This window comes from Perca fluviatilis, chromosome 13 (assembly GCF_010015445.1).
Source record: "Perca fluviatilis chromosome 13, GENO_Pfluv_1.0, whole genome shotgun sequence".
NCBI lineage: Eukaryota > Metazoa > Chordata > Actinopteri > Perciformes > Percidae > Perca > Perca fluviatilis.
Genome location: NC_053124.1, coordinates 10,820,404 through 10,840,766, shown reverse-complemented (window position 1 = coordinate 10,840,766; position 20,363 = coordinate 10,820,404). Strand labels below are relative to the sequence as shown.

Here is a 20,363-nt window from a genome sequence, read left to right as displayed (position 1 = left end):
AAGTTGTCATGTTCAAATTTTTGTTTTCAAGTCCTGGATCTTCACAATCCTACCTACAGCACCTTTTGAGTGATGATCAAAATATGAAAAAACACAAAGTTGAACTTGCTATCACAACAGCATATTTGCTGCATCTTGTTAGTAGTTGCCACGGCAGCTTCACTGCACTGGATGGACAGACATCGCTCCTCCTGTTTATTACCCAGTCCTGCTGCCATGACAACAGCCGTCATGACAACCAGCCCCCTCACCTCTCTCTGGTGATGGGAGGGAACAGAGGACAGAGGGACCACAGAGAGCATCCTGCACTCCTCCGCTCTCTTCATTTTCTTCTCCCAACTCCGTCCTCACTTCTCTTCTTTATCCTCTGTTGTCCCTCGTTCCCTGCGTCGTCTTTTAAAAAAAAAAAAAAATTATTATTAGTTGATCCTTGACCTCTAAAGCGCACAGCAGCATTACCATGCAGGAGAGCGGCTGTCATGTCAATTCCCTCGGCAGTGGCTCTGCCAGTGGCAGCGCTGTTTGCAAAGACAGAAGGGTAAGGGTAAGTCTGGGACAAAAGAAGTCAATGTTCAGGTTCCATGCTGGGATGGAGTGGGAGGGTTGTCTCTTGTTTTACCGGTTTCTAAGGAAAGCAAAGAGACATTGTGACCAAATTAGACTGATTTCCAACCTTCATCCCTGCTAATATGACAGAGACAGATGGAAATGAAAGACTAAATGGTTGATGCTTGAACAACATGGCTGAGGGATAGATTGGAACAGGTGTATTTTAGTGCAAACGTTGGGCCATGGCCAAGGGTGGGGGGGGGAGGTGGGGGTGGGGGGCGAGCTGCTTGTGGAGTCAGTCAAGGATGAACGAGGAGAGAAAAACGCTCAATTCTTTCGAGCTGTGTAGAGGATAGCACACGAAAATGGAAGGAGTTGAAAATGATAAAAGCCTTGGGAAGATAAAGAGAGATGAGTGACTGGAGGGTTACAGAGAGGGTGGGGGGGGGAGGTGCTGAATAAATTGAATTGGACAAACCAGAAAAAGGTTTAGAGATAAGGCAAAAGTTGTCACTGAGTCATAGGCCTGTCTGTGCGTGGGAGTGTGTGTTTGAGTCAAGCCTGTGCGTGAATATGTGTGTATACGGTATATACGGTTAAGCCTGTCTTTGTGTGTTTTAAAGTGTGTGTGTTTGTGAGTGTGAAGTGATGCCTAGCTTCTGCCTTTTCAGCCTCCCAAGTTTTCATGCTAACCTATTAACACTAGCAATGACATCAAATCCGCACACGGACACGTACATCAACTTCTTTCTCCTTCATCCTCTCTCCCAGTCTCCTCTCCTGTCTTTTTACTTTTAATTGAAATTCCCATCCAGTCCTTGTCTCTAATATTCATACCACTCACTTCCTCTTTCCATTTTGATTATCCCTCTCCCTGGAAGAGCTTTCTGAAAGCACTCACGGCCTCCCAAAGCTCAGATTCTAAAATGTTCTTCAAACTGTCATCTTGATTTAAGGCTCTGCTTTTAGTTCTTCCGCAATACACAATTCTTTTTAAACGGGGCATTATTGTTCTTCTGTCCTCCATATGTGTGTGGTAGCCTTTACTGAGATATTTTTCAAGGCTTCAAAGACGTATCAGAGTATAACGTATTAGTATTAGTTCCCAGTAATTTCATTAACATGGTATTGCTGTATTACTTAATATTTGTACAGCACAGTGGATCAAAAGACTATGTGTAATGTGAAAGGTAGCACCTGTAGCGACGACTGAAAAGAAAGCGATATCGGAATATTTGTGCCAATTTGACCTCTGGACTGTTTGTGTACCTCATGTTTATTTGTACAGCCAGCCATTGTACTGGCTGTAGGCTACAGATGTTAGCTGTAGTGGGGTAGTATGACAGTTTGTATTTTTGTGGCGGCTCAGCCTTTGACTGATCTTTGAATTCACCACAAACTCCAGTTCAGACTGATCTCAGTAAGTGGCGTATGTATGACACGCCAATTCGTATGCCATTTTGGCGTGTTATCAAGACGCATAATCGCTTTTTAGCGCGTTTATCAACGCCGTTTGGCCTCCATTGACTTACATTACCTTTCGTGTCAATTGACGCCGTAGCGAGTAGTACGAAAGCCCGGAAATCCGCATAGAGCGGTTGGTCGGGGTGGAGGATGGGTAAAACAACACGGGACTTTCACCCAGGAGACCGGGGATCGTGTCCCGCGTGTCACGTTTCCTAAACCCGACCGTCGCTTTCTTCTTTTACTAAAGCCAACCCCGTTCTTCTTTTCCTAAACCCAACCCGTCCGCTGTATACGGCGTAGGCCATGGGTCTCAAACTCGCGTCCCGGGGACCAATTGAGGCCCGCGGGATGATATTTTGTGGCCCCCCTACATGACATCAAAGTTTAGTGTCAGTGCGGCCCGCACGTTGATCTGAAACGCACCTTTCTGCTGAGTCCTTGCGTACTTACGGGCTACCATAGCTAGTCTCGTGGCGTTTGTTATGAACGGAATATTTTGTTATCGAGCACAGGGCCACCTCTACATGTCTCATATGCACAGAGAAAGTTGAGGTGTATAAGGAATATAACATCAGACGTCATTACTCAACTAGACATGCTGAGGAGTATACAAAATTCCAGCGAGATGAGAGAAAGAACCGGGTCGCCAAGCTTAAAAAATGTCTATTGAGCCAACAAGATTTATATAAGAACTTTTGTTGAATACGTAATGCGGCCCAGCCTGACCCACACTCTACCTCGAGCGGCCCCCAGGTAAATTGAGTTTGAGACCCCTGGCGTAGGCATACACGCGGATAGCTCAAAATGCGTACAGATAACACGCCACTTGGCTTTAGAAAGTGGCGTGTATGTTTACGCAAAGTCATGATGTCACATTGTCCAGTTGCTTCTTCTGTAGATTCGTAAAGCCCCAGGATATAAGCCCCAAGTGAATTCTATCTATCTTTTCACAGCCACTCCTGTCTTTCCGTTGACTCTGTCGTAGCCTTTTTATTTTTTGGGATTCTACAAGTTTCCGCTCATCAACGAGTAGCCTACCTGGGCTCTAAGTGGTACCAAACCCACTGTAGGCTACCTGCCCAGCGCAAAGTGACAAAGTTAGCGAGATAGCTGGTGAAGAAAGTCACACATCTAGCAGCTAAAGACCCAAATATTTTATGAGGAGTTGGTGAAGACCAAAACAGAGATAAAAGAAAAGTGAATATTGGATTTATTGCCAGGTGGCTGGAAACCCAATTCCAAATGAATGCTAATGTTGCTCCGTGTCAGCTGAATGTGTAGACAAATGCTAGCATTTTGAATATTTCTAGCATGGATGATGTTGCATTTTCAGATTGTTGTGTTGTGTAAGTGATGGGACTTTTTTTTTTTTTTTTTTAAACAATTTCTAGTAGGCTATTTAGCATTTTTATACATTCACAGTGTTTATTGTGTTCTCAACCCAGTTTGAGGGACATTTTATGATACCATGTACATTATTTGACATTTATAACATCACCCTCTGTTTGCCACCTTGCACTATTTAGGGAAATTAATAAAACATGCCGCCTCCTCTGCTCACCTTTTTAGATGATCTTACATCAACATGATTTATAGGAGTAAGTGTGTGAATCAGTCATTAGAGCTCTAATCTAATAAGTAATGTACCCACAGTGCCGCAGCCCTGTGGATGTTGTCCCTCCTTCACCTCTTTCTTTTCCTTCCTCCTCCATCTTATCGCCCCCCCCCCCTCCCCGCGTGCTTCAGTTTGATGCTCTTGCATGCTTCATGCACTCTAACGCTCAGCCTCATAGACATGCATATATGTTTGGGATTATATAATCAAGCTGTTACGCAACGCTAAAAGAGACTGAGGGAGGCAAATTCCCACACATGCACGCACGCAGACACACAGAGGGAGAGAGAGTGACAGAGGGAAGGGATGGTGTGTGTGTGTGGTGGGGGGAATCTTGTGTTTCATGTTTGGATTAAACCAAAGCCCACTCAGCTTTAACACACACACACACACACACACACACACACACACACACACACACACACACACACACACACACACACACACACACAACAACTGTTCTCCCTTTTTAAAATCCGCTGATAAATCCCTGGTTTTGGGTTTTGTTGTGTGTGTGTGTGTGTGTGTGTGTGTGTGTGTGTGTGTGTGTGTGTGTGTGTGTGTGTGTGTGTGTGTGTGTGTGTGTGTGTGTGTGTGTGTGTGTGTGTGTGTGTGTGTGTGTGTGTGTGTGTGCCTCTGCATCCTTAAAATCTAACAATTTTAAGGCAGCTGCCTTCCCACTCCACACGTGCACAGAGACAGAGCCCGCCCTATGCGATTTTATTCCTATCCCTGATACACACTCTGTTCTCTAGCGTATCATGCTGCAGCTTTCACAGGCTTTAATCCTTTTTTCCCTCTCTCTCCCTGACTCGTGCTAAATGTGCAGGGTATACATTTGTTTGTGTGTATGTGTGTCTGCGCACACTCCTCTTGTGGCACCATTAGCACTTAATGTGTCCCAGGACTACATCTGGGGTTTAAACCTGAATTTACCTCTAATGTGTTATGAAATTATCTCCCACACATGAGCAAACACCCACTCTTGTACTAGGCCAAATTAAAGCCAAGAGGTCCACTTGAGTCCTCTTCTCAGTCCTCTTCGGTAATCACCAGCTGAACAGCACCCACATCACGATGACTCTCTCTGCTTAACACATCACTGTGACAAGCGAAATAAGGTAAAACATAAAACTAATACCAGCGTTTTATTCATCCAGTTTGGTCAAATCAGTGATATGAAGCTTAGCAAAAGTTCAATCGGGGACACTCCCTTTACTCACTCATTCATTCTCGTCTCTCTCCAGCTATTAATCTGTGGTTCATTCTTAAAGGTGCTCTAAGCGATGTGACGCGTTTTTTAGGCTACAACATGTTTTGTCATACAGCAAACATCTCCTCACTATCCGCTAGCTGCCTGTCCCCTGAACACACTGTAAAAAAAAATGCAGTCTCTGTAGCGAGCCCAGGCTCCACAAACGCCAACAAAAACAAACTGCGCCAACCTACACCACCAAACATAAACAGTCTTCCAGTGTTCCAGCCAATAACCGACAAGATGGATTTGGGGGTGGGGGTTGGGGGGTTAGTGCACGGAAGCACGGAAGGGAGGGAGAGGGGGACGGGATGAGGAAGAGGGAGGGGCATAGCTAGCTTCGTTTTGTTTGAAAATACTTCGAACGTCAACAAGAAGTGATGTCACCCAACATCGCTTAGAGCACCTTTAAGTAGTCCAACCAGATCTTGCCACAATCTCGCTTAGCCAATCGTATCCATGTTGTCAAACTTTAAAATGCGTTCTCCTCCCTGCTGCTGTCAGTTGTCATTTCAATAAGAACAGATATGATCCTCCTCCCCCCCTTCACCTCCAGTCTTCATCATATCAGCGTCTAGTCCTGCTCCACATTCCATCATCCAGGTCTTCAGCAACTCTCTTTACCACCACCACCAGTGTGTAGACCCCAGGGGGGGGAATACCCTGAATTAATCACGACATCACCACCCCCCTAAATATACTGTACCAAGTCCCAATGGGGTCTTATCGCTAAAGACTCCTCTCAAATTCTTTTTATCATGCACTTGAATAAAAATGGTCCTGATTTAAACAAATATCACAGTCTTGATAAATGATTCAGTAATAAGGATACATGTATATGTTATGATTGTTATTATTTAACAGGGTTTAAAAAGAAAAGTTTGGGAGTCTAAAAGCACAAAATCCCTTCATATCGGTCAGACCCAAGATTACCGCACAGCCCAGGCTCATTGCTAACAAACTGTACTTGCTGGCTGTCTGTCAGGTTGACTGAGCTCAAATATGGTCCAAAGATTTGTCCTTCTCAGCAGCACGGAGAGAAAGATGGGGTAGTATGTCAGGATGACAGTTTGGGGTTAGTTTGACCTGCCTGTTCCCCCAAGTGTGCTGTCTTTAACTACTGCCTCTATCTTTCCATCCGTCTCCGTCTCTGTGGCTCTGTAACCTCAGCCCTCATACTGCCTGCACTGACGAATCACCAAAAGAGAAATCATAATCTCAAGGTAAATGAGGGTTCAGGGCAGAATCCATGTGAGGGCCGGGGTCACCTGTTCACCATGCACATTAATACTGCATGCTCATGGGATTCCCACTGCATTAAATTGGCAGCAATGCCTCCATTCGGATCCATCTTTCTAAACAGATAAAGCTCATACCACTCAACGTTTCTTCACTTTACTGCTCAAAAAGTGGCAAATACAATCTTCAACAAGTACAGTAACAGAAAATAGTGCTGAAGGCTTTTATCACCGAAGAAGCCTTTAAGAATGCATGAAGCTTCTGTAGCAGATGTATTAAAAGAATAGTATAGCTCAAAGTGAGAAGGATGGTGAGTGTTTCTGTGGAGGCGGTTTGTTGATGCTTGGTGTGCTCTCAAGGAGTTCTGGGGCACTGCATGAAAAAGAATAGAGCATTTTACAAATACAATAAAAAGCCTCCATTACATGGACTAATTATGAAAGAACAGCTTGTAGACTTATTTGAAATCAACGCGCCTCTGAACACGTTCTTTTCATTTGGTTCTCTATGATGAAGACCACTTTTACTTTTGTTTTTAGCCGTTTGATAAAGCATTTTCTGGCTTTTGCTTTAAAAGTGCATTGAAGCACTTATTGCAGCTACAGGCAGTCTAAATGTGCTTATGTGAGTCAGAGACTGTAGGATTTTCATTAAGTCCTTGTGCAAGCACTGAAATGCTTAGGTTATTATCAGAAATGATAATAGCCTCTATAGACCAGGGGCATCAGCTCTCCGCAAGTTCAAACTCAGTCTAATTATAACATAAGTGTTGACTGAAGTGTGGATTTATGCATTAATAATCCAAAAGGGTAGCACCCCACAAACTAGTTCGTACACAGAGATGAATTGTCTAAATCAGGGATCTTCAACAGGGGGTCCGCGACCCCTAGGGGGTCCTCAAAGTCAATGCAGGGGGGGCTCCAAATTATTGTTGAAGGTGCTTTAGCTAGGATTGGGAAGATCCAGGATTTAGCCAACAAATTTGAACATCGACAACTTCTCAGTCCCTCCCCCCTTTCCGCTAAAGCCCAAAACGGTCTCCTAAGCCCCTCCCCCCACAAGGGAGAATGAATGTGTGTGCAAATCGCACTACAGGCTGTAGGTGATGCCAGAGCAGCCAGATTTTTTTTATTATTACCTGCGTCATGTAGTTCTACTGGAACATAGGGTCATTTTCAGCAAATGTGACAGAAAGTTAGTTTTATAAGTCTTACCTACTACACCTTTACATATTGAAAGTAAAAAAAAAAAGGTCTTAACATGAATCCAACATATTATTAGCAAATTCGGCTATTTTAATTTTAATTTAGTATTATATGGAAAAACAAAAGGTATGTATAAAGGCTTTAGGCCACCCTACATGTTACTGTAGGCCCAGTTTAATATGCAACTTCATTTTAAACAATATATGCAGTAGGGTGACCCTGCTTTGTCTCTCTCTAAAAAACGTTGAAGACCCCTGGTCTAAATATTTACACCCAGTAACTACCAGGTGTTAACTGTTTGCTAACTGAGCTAACTAACAAAGTTTAGTCACTATCTATCACTAAATGAGGTAACATTCCCAGCAAAAATAATAAGTGGCACCTAGTTAGTGATGTCACCCAGTAATGGTTGATCTGCCAGAGAGGGGGAAGGAGCTACATCAACAGACTCGCTCTGGACCGTCTCTACTAACGTTGCAAATAAACAGTTACCACAGCCAGACAAACAAAGAAAAGAGCGATGACTACAGAAAATGAAAGAAATTGTAATTCCCCCTGCAGGATTAATAAGGTATGTCAAATTCAAAAATTCAAAGACGTTGAAACTTCAAAAATAATTGAATGTGAACACACCTGCAATTACTGCCTATCGCCAGGTGCCAACAAAGAGAACAAAACAGAGATCTTCTAGTTTGTAACTTTAACGTTAGCTTGCTAATACATGACTCCTGTTTAGAGTGAAGAGTAAAAGAGAATAAGGAATATGGTCGATACTTGAAACTTGATAACATTTTATAAACTTTATAAAAGTGATTTTAAATTTAATTTAATACAGTTCACAAATGTTACACAACATACCCTCAATTCCAAAACCTTGTCAGTAAGGTTTTGCTAAACTACCTTTTTGCTAAACTACTTAATAACGTTAGCTATTTAGTTAGGCTATCTGTTAGCTAGCTGTTTGTTAAGCTTGAAATGCCATACTTTTTGTTCACATATTTGATTGCTTCATTGTGCTACAGGTGTTTACTAATAACTTATTAATTATTGGCAAAATCTTCAACCTACCTAAGACATTTGTTAGCAAGCAGAGTAGCTAAATCGCTAGTTTAAAAAATAGCTTGTAGTTACTTAGAACTTAGAAAGGTCTTCTTTACTAATGGATTTATGAATAGCTGAAGCAACGCAATTCAGCTGAAGACCTTGTATCTTAGTTGTTTACTTCACATTTGTCTACAGGTCACATTCATCTTTACTGATAAAAGTACATTACTATTGTTGATTTGGATTTAACACCGGCAGCAGAAGAAAGTGTAGCTAAGACAAAGTTTTAGTTACTGGATCCTGTAATCTGATTTACCTTTCTTACTGTGTCTCTAACCCGTTTTTTTTTTTTTCCAGACAAGAGAGTGCTGTCGTTCCTGTTCAGTGTCAAACCAGAACCCGAACCCAAAAAAACACCCCTGTTTTCTGGTGCGTGGAGGGGAAGAAGAGGACGACACAGGAAAGAACAGGATGTGTGAGGGGAAAGTAATGGGTGCTGGGATGATGGGGTGAAGGGTAGGGTCAGTTGAGGGATGAATGAGAGAAGGAGAAATGGATGAGGTTGATGAGGGGAGAGAGTGAGAGTTGGGGTTGGAGTTGGGGGGGGGGAGTTGAATAGTTGAATAGTGAGTACAAGGCTTTATTTAGTGCATGCCTGCAGGTGTTGCCTAGTAACAGAGAGGAAACAGATCGAGGGCAGAGAGCTGGATAGCACATCTCCCTTTATTTTTTCACTCTTTCTCTTTTTGTGCCTGGCCTAACCGTCTTCCAAACACCCAACACAGGCACGCACACACAAAAGACACTCTTTCTCTGTCTTTCTCCCTCAGACTCTGTCACACTCACAGCAAAAGCCTTGTCCCTCATTAGCAGTCGGGATGGCTGCTGTCCTCCTGTCAGGAACGAGGCAAGGAGAGGCAGTAGGAGAGAGATGAATTAGGGAGGAAAAGTAGACACGGAGGAGAGAAAACACAATAAAATCTTTCCTGTATGAAAACATCCACCAAGGTTGTTGCCATAGCATTTGTTGCTCCGGTGCACTTTCTCATCATTTTTGCTCTGTGAAAGCTTGTTTTGGACGAGTATTTCACAGTTTGAATATCCAACCAACATGATGGCTTTTAATAAGTCAGATTTATATTCTGCGTCTTACCGGAGAGCTTATCAAATGAGTAAGGAAGGCTCAATAAAGCACTCAATGTGCTATTGTAGCTTCCATCCAATCATGATCCTTGGTAGCATTGATCAAGGTTAGAATGAGGGCACTCTGGGTGCGAGAGTGTATGTGTGTGTGCGTGCGTGTGCGTGTAATCAACCCAGTTACCTGCAGCCTTGTTAAAAAAAATACAGCAGCTAACAGATCTGGTGTAAAAATTACAGAGAGAGACAGATGACCACATTGTAACTTTGCTCCATGATGATGTGGTGCGAACAGATTCTCCTCTCTCCATGCACGGAAACACACAAATTGCATCACTGATGATGTGGCTAATCATCCAAGGATGCGTCTAATGCCTGGGCTACCAATGAGTGTCTCTAGTGTTTTTTCTTTAATCTTCCTATTACCTCTAATGTCTAAGCAGACGCAAACTGCTACATCCTCGGGTGTTTGCAGCGCTGCGAGTGTGTGACCGCTGTCTGCTGCTCATGTTCATGCATGCATGTCTTGGTGGCCGGGGAAGGGCGTGCTTTGCATTTTAACATCCCATCCCTCGCTAGCGACATCTGCAAAGACTTTTCTCTCTTCCTATTCTTTGATTTTTGCTTGCAGTCCCCATCTTGAACGATCAGTGTCTTTCTAATTGTCCCCTGGGAGAGAGGGATCAACTTGTGGAAAATCCACACGTGCATTGAGACGCAGGTCCCTAAAACTGGAACTTTATTGAATTTAAGGCTCACATAGCATATCCTACCTTAGAGGAACTCATTAAGAATTAATGATGCAACTGTTGCCAGTGGACAGCAGTCAGAATTGATTGACTGGTTAATCAAGGCTGATGCACGTGCGCGTACACTTGCACAGATGAGGAGAGTTAATCCACACCAAAAAGCTGTCTGGCTTCACAGAGAGCTGGTTTCTAGTGAAAGCACTGAAATGGGCTAAAAATACATTTTTCCCACATGCACTGTGCCATATAAAATATTTATAGTGAACCCCAGTCTGCTAAGAATGGCAAAGACACTACAGAGAGAGAGAGAGAGAGGGACAGACAGAGGGGGGTGGCTGCCAAAGCTTTCAGTAGCCTTCATCCCAGTGCCAGAGCTTACATAAGAGCTAACTGCAGTTTGAAAAAGAGGAGTACAGAGCTACACACACACACACACACACACACACACACACACACACAAGCACGCACGCACGCACGCTCAAACAGAGTGACAGAGAAAGATGGGTTAGCGAGAGGTGTAATTCTACTGTGTGTTCTTTCTCCAGAAATCTAAATTAATCATCCCTTTTTATAATCTACAACTCGATACTACGCATGTCCTGATTTCACCAAGGTTGCAGATGTGAGACTAATGTATCATTCAAAGCCGAAAAGTGTGAGGAAAGAACACAAAATTATAATTTAGATTGCAGTAATATTCCATTATTTGCATTAGTATACAACTAAAGACCCTCTTGCGATGGGATACGCAATGCCAAATTGGGCTAGGGGCGTAATGTGGTGGTGGTGGGGGGGCAAGATGGCCCCTTCCCTACTCCCCCAACCTCCGGCACCCTTGCTTGGACAACACCCAAACAATTAAAACAATACCAGTGTAGCTGTCGCAACTGGTAATAAAGTCAGGTGAACCGAAAGAAAAAGTTGAAAAACCAATGGTATAACTGTACTATCGACAGTTATCTAGCTGTTACACTGTCCATTCTCTCTGGACTATTAGGGGTTTTCAGCGCACATCAAAGATCACTTCTCTTGTCATGAGGCTGTCAAATGGGAAATACCCATTTTACAAGCTTTACTTCAATTTAAACTTTCCGGACGAATGATTTGTACCAGGGAAAAGCACTTCCTCCCTGTAGAAGGTTGCGGACTTTCACCATAGTTCCCTTATAAAGATCAAGCATCATTTTTTTCAAGGCAGTTATGTCATCACTGCACACAGGATGATGACAGACCTTGTTGGAAAAATGACCTTATGTTGAAAAATTGTCCATTTCATAGAATCTATTCAACAAAAAGTCACCATTTAGAGGTACACTGTGTAGGAATTTCTCCCATCTATCATCGGTGAAATTGTATTTTGCATTCAAACGAATAGTGCTCTCTAGCGCCTCGCTTTTTCAAATGCGTGTTGCAACTTCGGTAGCCATTATGTGTCACGTTGCCTTTTTAATTCCCTTTTTTGGTGACGAGGATTCCTTCTCCTGTGGCTCGGCATAAGTATGATCCTCCATTATGAACTTAAGTGCAGTGCAGGCTTTTACATTTATTTATTTTTTTTAATAATTTTACACCAATGAGGACATATTTATGAATGAAGACATTGATTTTAGCTAATAAAATACTTAAAACACTACACCGTGTACCTTTCACAATTTCTGATTACCCAATGATCCTTTATTATGCACCTCACACACAAATAGAAATGTATGTTGTTACATGATCTACTGACCATTCTGAATCTGGATCTTTGCCACTCTTTCATTTATTAATGCAGTGGGTTGACCAAGCAAACAGCAAGATTTACAGGTATAATATATATATATATATATATATATATATATATATATATATATATATATATATATATGTTTAGATTTTGAGAACGGTAACACACAGATCGCAGAAGGGGAGGAGCAAAGGCAGGGTGTCAGTGTTTATCCAGGCAATGTACTTCCGTTGCACCAGACTACACACTTGATAACAAAGTGGCTTTTCCATGAACAAAAACTTACGCCTATGCTTTAAATGACAACTTTTTAGTCGCATGTTTTTGTGCCCAAAGGAAAGAGGTCAGATTTTCAGAAAAAAAGCTAAAAAACTGCAGACTACAAACACACTGCAGTGTTTTAAGATTTCTGCATCTTACTTTATATGGAACAATTCCATAGAATACAATACAATACAATTTAGAAATGCTGAATAGAACTGTGTGAGGAGAAAATTGCATCAGCATCATTTAGAGGCCATGCCATACATAAAAGTTAGCCACCTAGCTTGTTGCAGCTATGCTAACTGAGCTCTGATATAGCCATAGCTATTGTAAATTGCTGCAAACAGCTTCCATTCCTCAAACTGCTTTAAGTGCCGATGTTTTCTCATGGAGCAAAATTCATTTTTGATGGCCCCCAGTTCACACACATGCACAGTGCATGCATGATCCATGTGCAAATCCTCCCACACACAGACAGTCCATCTTAACCATACATCTGTGTATCAACAGGGAAAACAAATTCATTATTTAACACCATATTTCCAAGTGAGACATGGATGCATAATGCATTTAAGCTGTAAAGAAGGAACCCCCCATCTCCAGTGTCTCTCGCTCTGCACAGTAAAGCTTCATCTCATTCTGCTCTGAAGCCGTGGCATTACTTATACACACAATATTTCATATCATTTCTCATCCTGCTGTGAAGGAGAAGCATCCTTCAGCTCCTGCTCTGACATGACAGCATCATTGTATGTCATCCTGTGGGAATTAGCATAATCAACAGCTGATATATTATTTGTGATCCATACTATATCGCCCATGCAAAAGCACTTTCAGTACTTCACGCATTTTAAAAGACAGCTATACATCATGGATTGACTTATGTATGTTGGAGGGAGGGGAGGGTCCATAATGTAACACAGGCTTTTTGATGGCTTCTCCCCTGAGATGTCTGCCCTTCTGGTTTTTCTTTTACAGCCCCTTTCTGCCTTTACTTATCCTCTTGACATTAACTCTGTCACCTATTGAACGGCGAGTGTTTCTGTGTGTGAGAGCATTCGATGCACGCGTGTGTCTAATGGGGTGTGTGCTTGTGTGGTCTGCAAGCACCAAGCGTCCTCTCGCCAGCTCCCGACATGGCTGATCTCATATAGAGACATTCTGGGAAATCTCCTCGGCATCGTGTGTGTCAGCGAGGATGGGGCAGAGGAAATGGGAGACTCACAAATCACATTTTATCTAATGAAGCTTATATAATTCAGATGGAGAGGAGAAGCTAACCCTCTGCTCTTCAGGCTATGTGGCTTTATTTCATTGTCTTGTTACATCCCTTTTTCTTCATCACAATCTTCAACCCTTCTTTCTTTGTCTCTGCTTGTTTCACAGAGGGTCACTATCCCTATAGGTTTCTAATAGGTTGATTCATCAGTTGGTCAACTGACCAAAGTGAATGAAAAAAAAATACTGATAACCGATGAATCAAACTAGGCTTCATAACTAAACAAACTAAAATAAAAATAGATGGGTTTTCAGTGAGTTTAAATTAGGGATGCACTGAATCCAGATTTATGGGGTTCGGCCGAATACCGAATCCACTGGTTATGATTCTGACAAATCTGAAACCGAATACTGAATCCTACTCCCATCCTCAGTCCATTAACACAGTAAACACATTAATGAAGTGAACAACGTCCACAGCCTCTAAAATAGTAAGAACTTAAGTAATGTAAGACCTTAATGTTAAATTCACACGCTCTTTTCACATCGTAGGAAAGCACATCGCTGTCCCCAGCTGAGTGACAATTTTGTTTGGCAAATTTTCGCTATCCAGTGTATGGTGAAGGCATGCTGGGTGGGTGAAATTAGAAAGCTAATGTTAGCTAACGAGCAGCAGCCGGCCGTTCAGTCGCTCCGCTCCCACTGTAGGGAGACTCATTTGCCGAGAGAACGGCTGACAGCCCGGGAGAGGCACTGTCTGGTTAACACCAGTTTTTAGCTGTGACTCTCCTTCCTTTGCCGTGCCCGAAGTTGCTGCATTTTGGCTGCTGTCTGCTGATTCCTTCATGCACAACTCGTATTCTTTCGGATGTTTCATACGCGATGTTGTGTATAGTTTAGGGTCCTTGCCACCACGAGACAAATCGGCATTGCAAATTGAACATGTAGCCGGACTTGAATGGCCTTCTTTTTACTGAAAGTACTGCCAAACAACACTTTTTTCTGCTCACGAGTTCCATTTCCACTTTCTCACAGCCTACTGCATTGAACGCTCCACCTACGTAAACACCTTCCCGTAATCAACGGCGCCGTCATTACGTCGACCAGCGTAGCGCACGTAGTGCAAGCGAAGGTTTCGGTTCGCTGGAAAAAATTCTAAGGTTCGGCAGAAACCTAACCCACCGTCAAAAAGCCCAATATTCGTCCGAATCCTGGATTCGGTGCATCCCTGGTTTAAATACAACGCCTTTCACCACAAAAAAAGTATTCATATAGATGTTTTGATCCGCTGCCTCCAACCATCCACGCTGGTTTTGAAGCGCTAGAACGTCCTATTGTTGTTTCCACCTTTTTTCATTTTCATTATTTGCATGACCACAAGAGGTTAGCTACTTGTAATAAAACTGACAACCGATACTGTTAAAAGGTCTCCAAGCAGAGGCCACATGACCACACCTGAGGCAGGGAGGCTGACTCAAACACTCCTGCATGGAAAAGAAACCGTCCCCTTCAGGTGCAATCAACTAAGCAAAGCAAATAAGTCTATCTCAAATTGTTCTATTACTATTCATTAAAAATAAATGTCGTTAATGAGCTCTATTCCCCAGTAATGACTGCTAAATAAAAAGGTGTGTGAACAGCCACCTCTCTATAAAGACATCTACAGGCTACTAAACTATTTATTTAAGCTGGAACACTTACAAAACCTTATCCTTATAACACCCCAGTGTGCTACTAGTTGCAGTGATGCATCCTCTGACTTTATCCTAAAAAATTATGTTCACTCCGAAAAGGAGAGAAAAACGCTTCCACGGGTAAAAACGTGACTAGAATGCTTTAGGAGGTTTTACCCTCCACCACATCCATAATCCTGAATAAAACAATACTCCAGGTACGACAGCACCCATAAAAAAAAGGCTTATCACCATTTCCTCACCCCTATTAAAATCTCATTCCAACTAAGCTTGCCCCATGAAAACAGGTGCCATATGCTTGCATCACTCAGCTTATTTCGTCATGCTGCGTGTTGCTTTTACAAATCACATAAACGGCTTCCTCCGGGGTTTTCTTTTTTCATTTTTTTGGAATAAAAGCAACCTGAATACATAAACACAGTGACGGCCAACTTCCTCCTAGCTCCCCCTCTCCTCTCACTCTGCCTCCTGTTTATCTTTCTGTCTCTCAGAGCCTCGCTGAGGTTCTTTTGGATGTTTTGTGTGTCAAGTTACCTTCAGGGGATTGTGTCTTGTTATCTCACAATTGAATAACAAATGTTTTTGTCTGTTGCTTCCACTGGAGCAGAGGAGTGCAAACAGATACACAAACATACACACAGAACCAGGGACGTGCACAGACATTTGGAGGGGCTATCGCTCTAACCCGGAAAAAAAGCTGGCAGATCCAGAGTGGCTCTGGGCAGATCCAATAGTTTTAAACTTCAACAGAGTACCCGCCTTCAATCAAGGAAGTTAACACTTGTCAATGGAGAGTGGCCAGACTCTCTGGACAAATGAAATGTACCAGAGTCTGGTAGGACCAGGCTACCCCCACCCTAAACAAAGTCAACACAAGATTGGGCGATATGGCGATTTAATTTCATTTACCTTTACTAATGATGAGCTTATCGTATGGATTCAGCCACAACAACAACAACAAAAAATTTAAGAAAAGTATACTGTCACAATACATAGGCTCTCTCTCCAGAGGGGCAGCTGACCCAATCAGGGCAAACAGAGCCGGCCCGAGGCATAAGCGAACTAAGCGGCTGTTTGGGGCCCCCTGGCCACTAGGGGGCCCCCAACCGAGTGTTGTTTTTTTTCCCTCTTAACATTCGCCGACGGTCCCATCTGGGCTCCCGTAGTTCCGAATGGGCCCAGCCCTCCCCCCGCGCATTTGCCATAGTGATACACAAACAACATGGCAGCGACATGGCAGCGACAGCGGCTAACATTAGTTATTTTCTTAACTACTCTTTTCATTACTTACTTAACCGTAATATCCGCCAAAATTACCGGCAGCTCATTGTGCTCTGTACCCGGCTCAAAGTCACCTATTTTCGGATTACTGAACTACCGCCTCCTTGAGGAACTCTGATGCGGCTCAACACATCTACTAGCTAAAAGCCGCTGATACGACCGAGCTGTGACGGAGGTCTGTAGCGGCTTACAACAACTAGCAATCGCCACTCTGTAGCACGGAGCTCCTCTTCGACGTTTGTTTTTACCGCTAGTTACTACGAAGGAGCTTGCTACAGGTATGCTACATTCAAGAGACCATGGCATGTTAATGTACATTACTCAGCAACAGGTGAAAATAGAGGGCAAGGTTGCGCGACTTAAGTTAAAATGAATTGAACTTTTACTGAGGAACGAGAAGTGAATTACCTGTATGTGTGAAAACAGCTTTATCTCACGCATCCGTTTCGTGGTTGTTGAATATAACATTATTATATAATTTGTTCAATATATAGCATAATATCATTTTTTCACTCTTTCACAGAGGGCGCCCCCCCCAATACAATGGTAGGGAAAACACTCAAACCAATATTTACATAAAATTGGCATGAATAATCATAATGGTACACATGCCCTGTGTGTGTGTGTGTGTGTGTGTGAGATCTTGTCATTTGTCATCTGCAGATTAATTTTAAGTGTGTGTGTGTGTGTGGGGGGGGGGGGGTTGATTTAAATCATGAATCAGATTCTTTGTGAAAAAATCAGGGATTTTTTTGAGGCCATATCGCCCAGCCCTACTTCCTACTAACACAGAGTATGTCAGTATTCTTTGGCCCTGAAGCCCAAGTAGTTGCGTGAAGTCACTACCTTAATAAATCAAAAAGCAAAAGGCTATGAATCTGAACAAATTTAGGTATTGTCCTTCTCCAGCTGACCATCCCCAAAATGCACCAGAATACAGGAAATCACATCTACCAAATTCAAAATTTTCTGGGGGAGCATCCCCAGACCCCCCCTCACCGTTTGCATCCACTTTTGCACAAATAGAAAAGGGGGGGAGGGTCCTTATGCATCTGTGCCCCGGGGGAACAGTAGTTCATAAATCGTCACTGTATTAATACATAACCTCACTGTATTCATTTTTAATGTAACATTATAGCGTGACATTTGTGTCAATAATCGTCAAACACAGGTGACTCCGCGTGGTGGGTGGTGGGGCCCCCAAATCAAATTCTGCTTAGGGCCCCCAAAAGGCTCGGGCCGGCGCTGAGGGCAAACGAGCTGTTGCTCAGGCAACAATAGCCCGTACCTGTGCACGTCCCTTGCCGGATTTTTTTGTATGCCAAATGAAGCTTATTTTCTTGCCCTGGAGTCCTTAGAGCATGGGTCAGTGCAATAGTTTTTTTGGAAATGTTCCAATCTGCATGTCATATGGCCTCTTTCACAGCCATTGGCCATTGACTTATATAAAATGGACCAACAGAGCCCGTTGCCACTTGCTTCACTGCGCAGCCTCCAACTGACAGAGACAACGTAAATGTGACGTGAGCAACGTGTCTGAAAGTTGTAAGTCTTCTGGTAGCTGTGCCAAGAGAAATCTCAATCATTCTCAATCTTACAGAGACAGAGAGCGTAGGTATATGTAAGGAGATAACATAGGCACATGCTAATTATTGATCACTAACATGCTAGTTAACATTAGTAATTAAACCTAAACAGCTAATGTAAGTCCAAACTGCCTGCGAGCTTCTCCTGTACTATACGGTAATTCTTCTACTGTGCGACAGTAAGTCACTTGGTTATGACACAATCGTTAGCCTATTTTTATAAAAACGTCTGCTACGGAGCCATAACGTGAGGTACAAGGTAATGGAGCCTTTTATACATTGTCGTGTTTCTTTATAAATAAACAATGGACAAATAAAGTCTTTAAACGCTTCAGATGTAAAGTTATTCGCTTGTCAAAGTGGCGCCAAAATGTATGCTAGTCAGTGGAATGCTAACGGGAGGTGATCTCTTTGTAACGTCAAAATGGCGCCATAGGAGGTTCGAGTTCTGAAGCGAAGCTTACGCCCTTGCCATTGGCAGGAGCAGAGCCTGTTATTGTTTGACTTTTTCCTCGTCCGCATTCCACAAAGATCCGCCCTACTCTGCCTCTGATTGGCTAGTATTCATTGCCTTCTTCACAGAATGCGGGCGCAAAGGGGGAAAAAAATAACACTGCCAGAACGGGCTCGGTACATGATTGATGGCTTATGGATTATACGTATGTCACACTGATTCGAGAACATTTTAAAATGGCACTACACATTAAAACGGTGGCCGATCCCTGCCTTAGAGCATTCGGCATGGTGTCATCAATATCTTACTCGCTCGGATCCACTGCTCAGTCTCTCTCCCGCCCTAATGAGCAGTGGGGAAATAACACACAAACACTACAAAAACAAGAGTGCTCAGGGATCAATTAATTTGGGATATGTCAGCAATGATGTATGTATGTATAACCATCGCTGGTTACATTGTTTGAAATGGACGCACCTTTTTTCATAGGTAAAGGGAGCATAAATTAACTTTTAGAGGGGATGGTAGTTGGATTACGTTACCTTTGGAAAGAGCCAGGCTAGCTGTTTCAGTTTTTATGCTAAGCTAAGCTATCCGGTTGCTGGTTCTAGCTACATATCTACTGTACAGACATTACTTTTTCACAGCAGGAAAAGCACAGGTGTTACTAATAACATTAACGATGCCTCCATTTCACTCAAGCTGTGTCAGTGAGCAAGCAGGTGTTTGGTGTTTTAAGCCCCCAAAAAGGTCTTACAGTCAGCGCTGCCTTGAAGTCGACAGTCGCAGCGCTGCCTGGAAGTTGACGTTGGGGGCTTAAAACACCATCGAGCAAGCATGCGCAGCACCTAAATTGTGTTGATTAGTAATTAGTAATAGTTATTAATTAATTACACTTGTGCTGTGCATGCTCTGATGAGTCAAGATGCCATCTGTGAAAGGATCTATTCTGATGGAATGTTTTTTTCCACTGTATATTATACAAGAAGGTTCTGGATGGAGGTAAACAACAAAATGACATTTCTGTCAAGATAAGATTGAAAATAACATGATGTATATTATACCAACTATTTATTATAATCATTCAGCAATATAGTACCCATTTATTTAATATTAAAAACAAAAAGCCATTAAGAACTTCAAGTTATTAAATTAATACAATATCAAATTGATATGACACAAGCTCTGGCATTATGAAATCTTTTCTTTTGTTTCTGTTTTGTAATGTCTATTCTATGTATCGGTGTGTACCTTTGTGTATGCACTTTTGCACAATAAACAATTGGAAAAAAAGAGAATTCTGATGGAATGTGAGCAGCTGAAATAATGGTGAATAGTTTAAAAGACAGAAGAGTTTGGCGATAAAACAGATACACAGCGCAGTGTATCAGCTCTTCTATATATATCTTGTCATATGGGAAAATCGCAGGTGTTGCTAATCCTGTTATCGATGGCTCCCGTGTCCTGGTCAGCCAGTATGCACTGCCCGGAAACTGAAGCAGCTAAATCAATTTAATTATTTGTGCCTGTGCTTTTTGTACTGTGACATGTGAAAAACATTTCTTCAGTGAAAAACATATATTCTGGACGTAAGAAAGGATTTTTTTAACTGGGTTGAGATCAATTCAGGTACTTCCAATTAAAATCAGCAAGAAACAATTTGGTTTTCACTGGACGAAAATCTAATTCTCTTAAACGCCCACACAGGTTTTAAACAACCTGGGTTTTGTCCATCATTCTTGTCAATTATGATAATGTGTTACTCACTCAACTTTATTGATGAAAATACTGTGACATTGTTAGAGTGGAGTCCAATATGGCAGAAATGTTGTAAAGTAACCCCTGGTTTAATTATGTTTTCCCCATCAATTCTCTAG

The 20,363-nt window shown here is 42.5% G+C and overlaps 1 protein-coding gene across 1 annotated transcript in view; it reads right to left on the bottom strand.

Moving 5' to 3' along the window:
- ube2ql1 (ubiquitin-conjugating enzyme E2Q family-like 1) overlaps positions 1-20,363 on the bottom strand; it is a 39,535-nt gene continuing 19,172 nt past the window's right edge. The window contains exon 3 of the mRNA XM_039821167.1: positions 1-393. Within this exon, the coding sequence (XP_039677101.1) occupies positions 361-393 (33 nt within the window). The 3' untranslated portion in view covers positions 1-360. The remainder of the gene's footprint in view (positions 394-20,363) is intronic.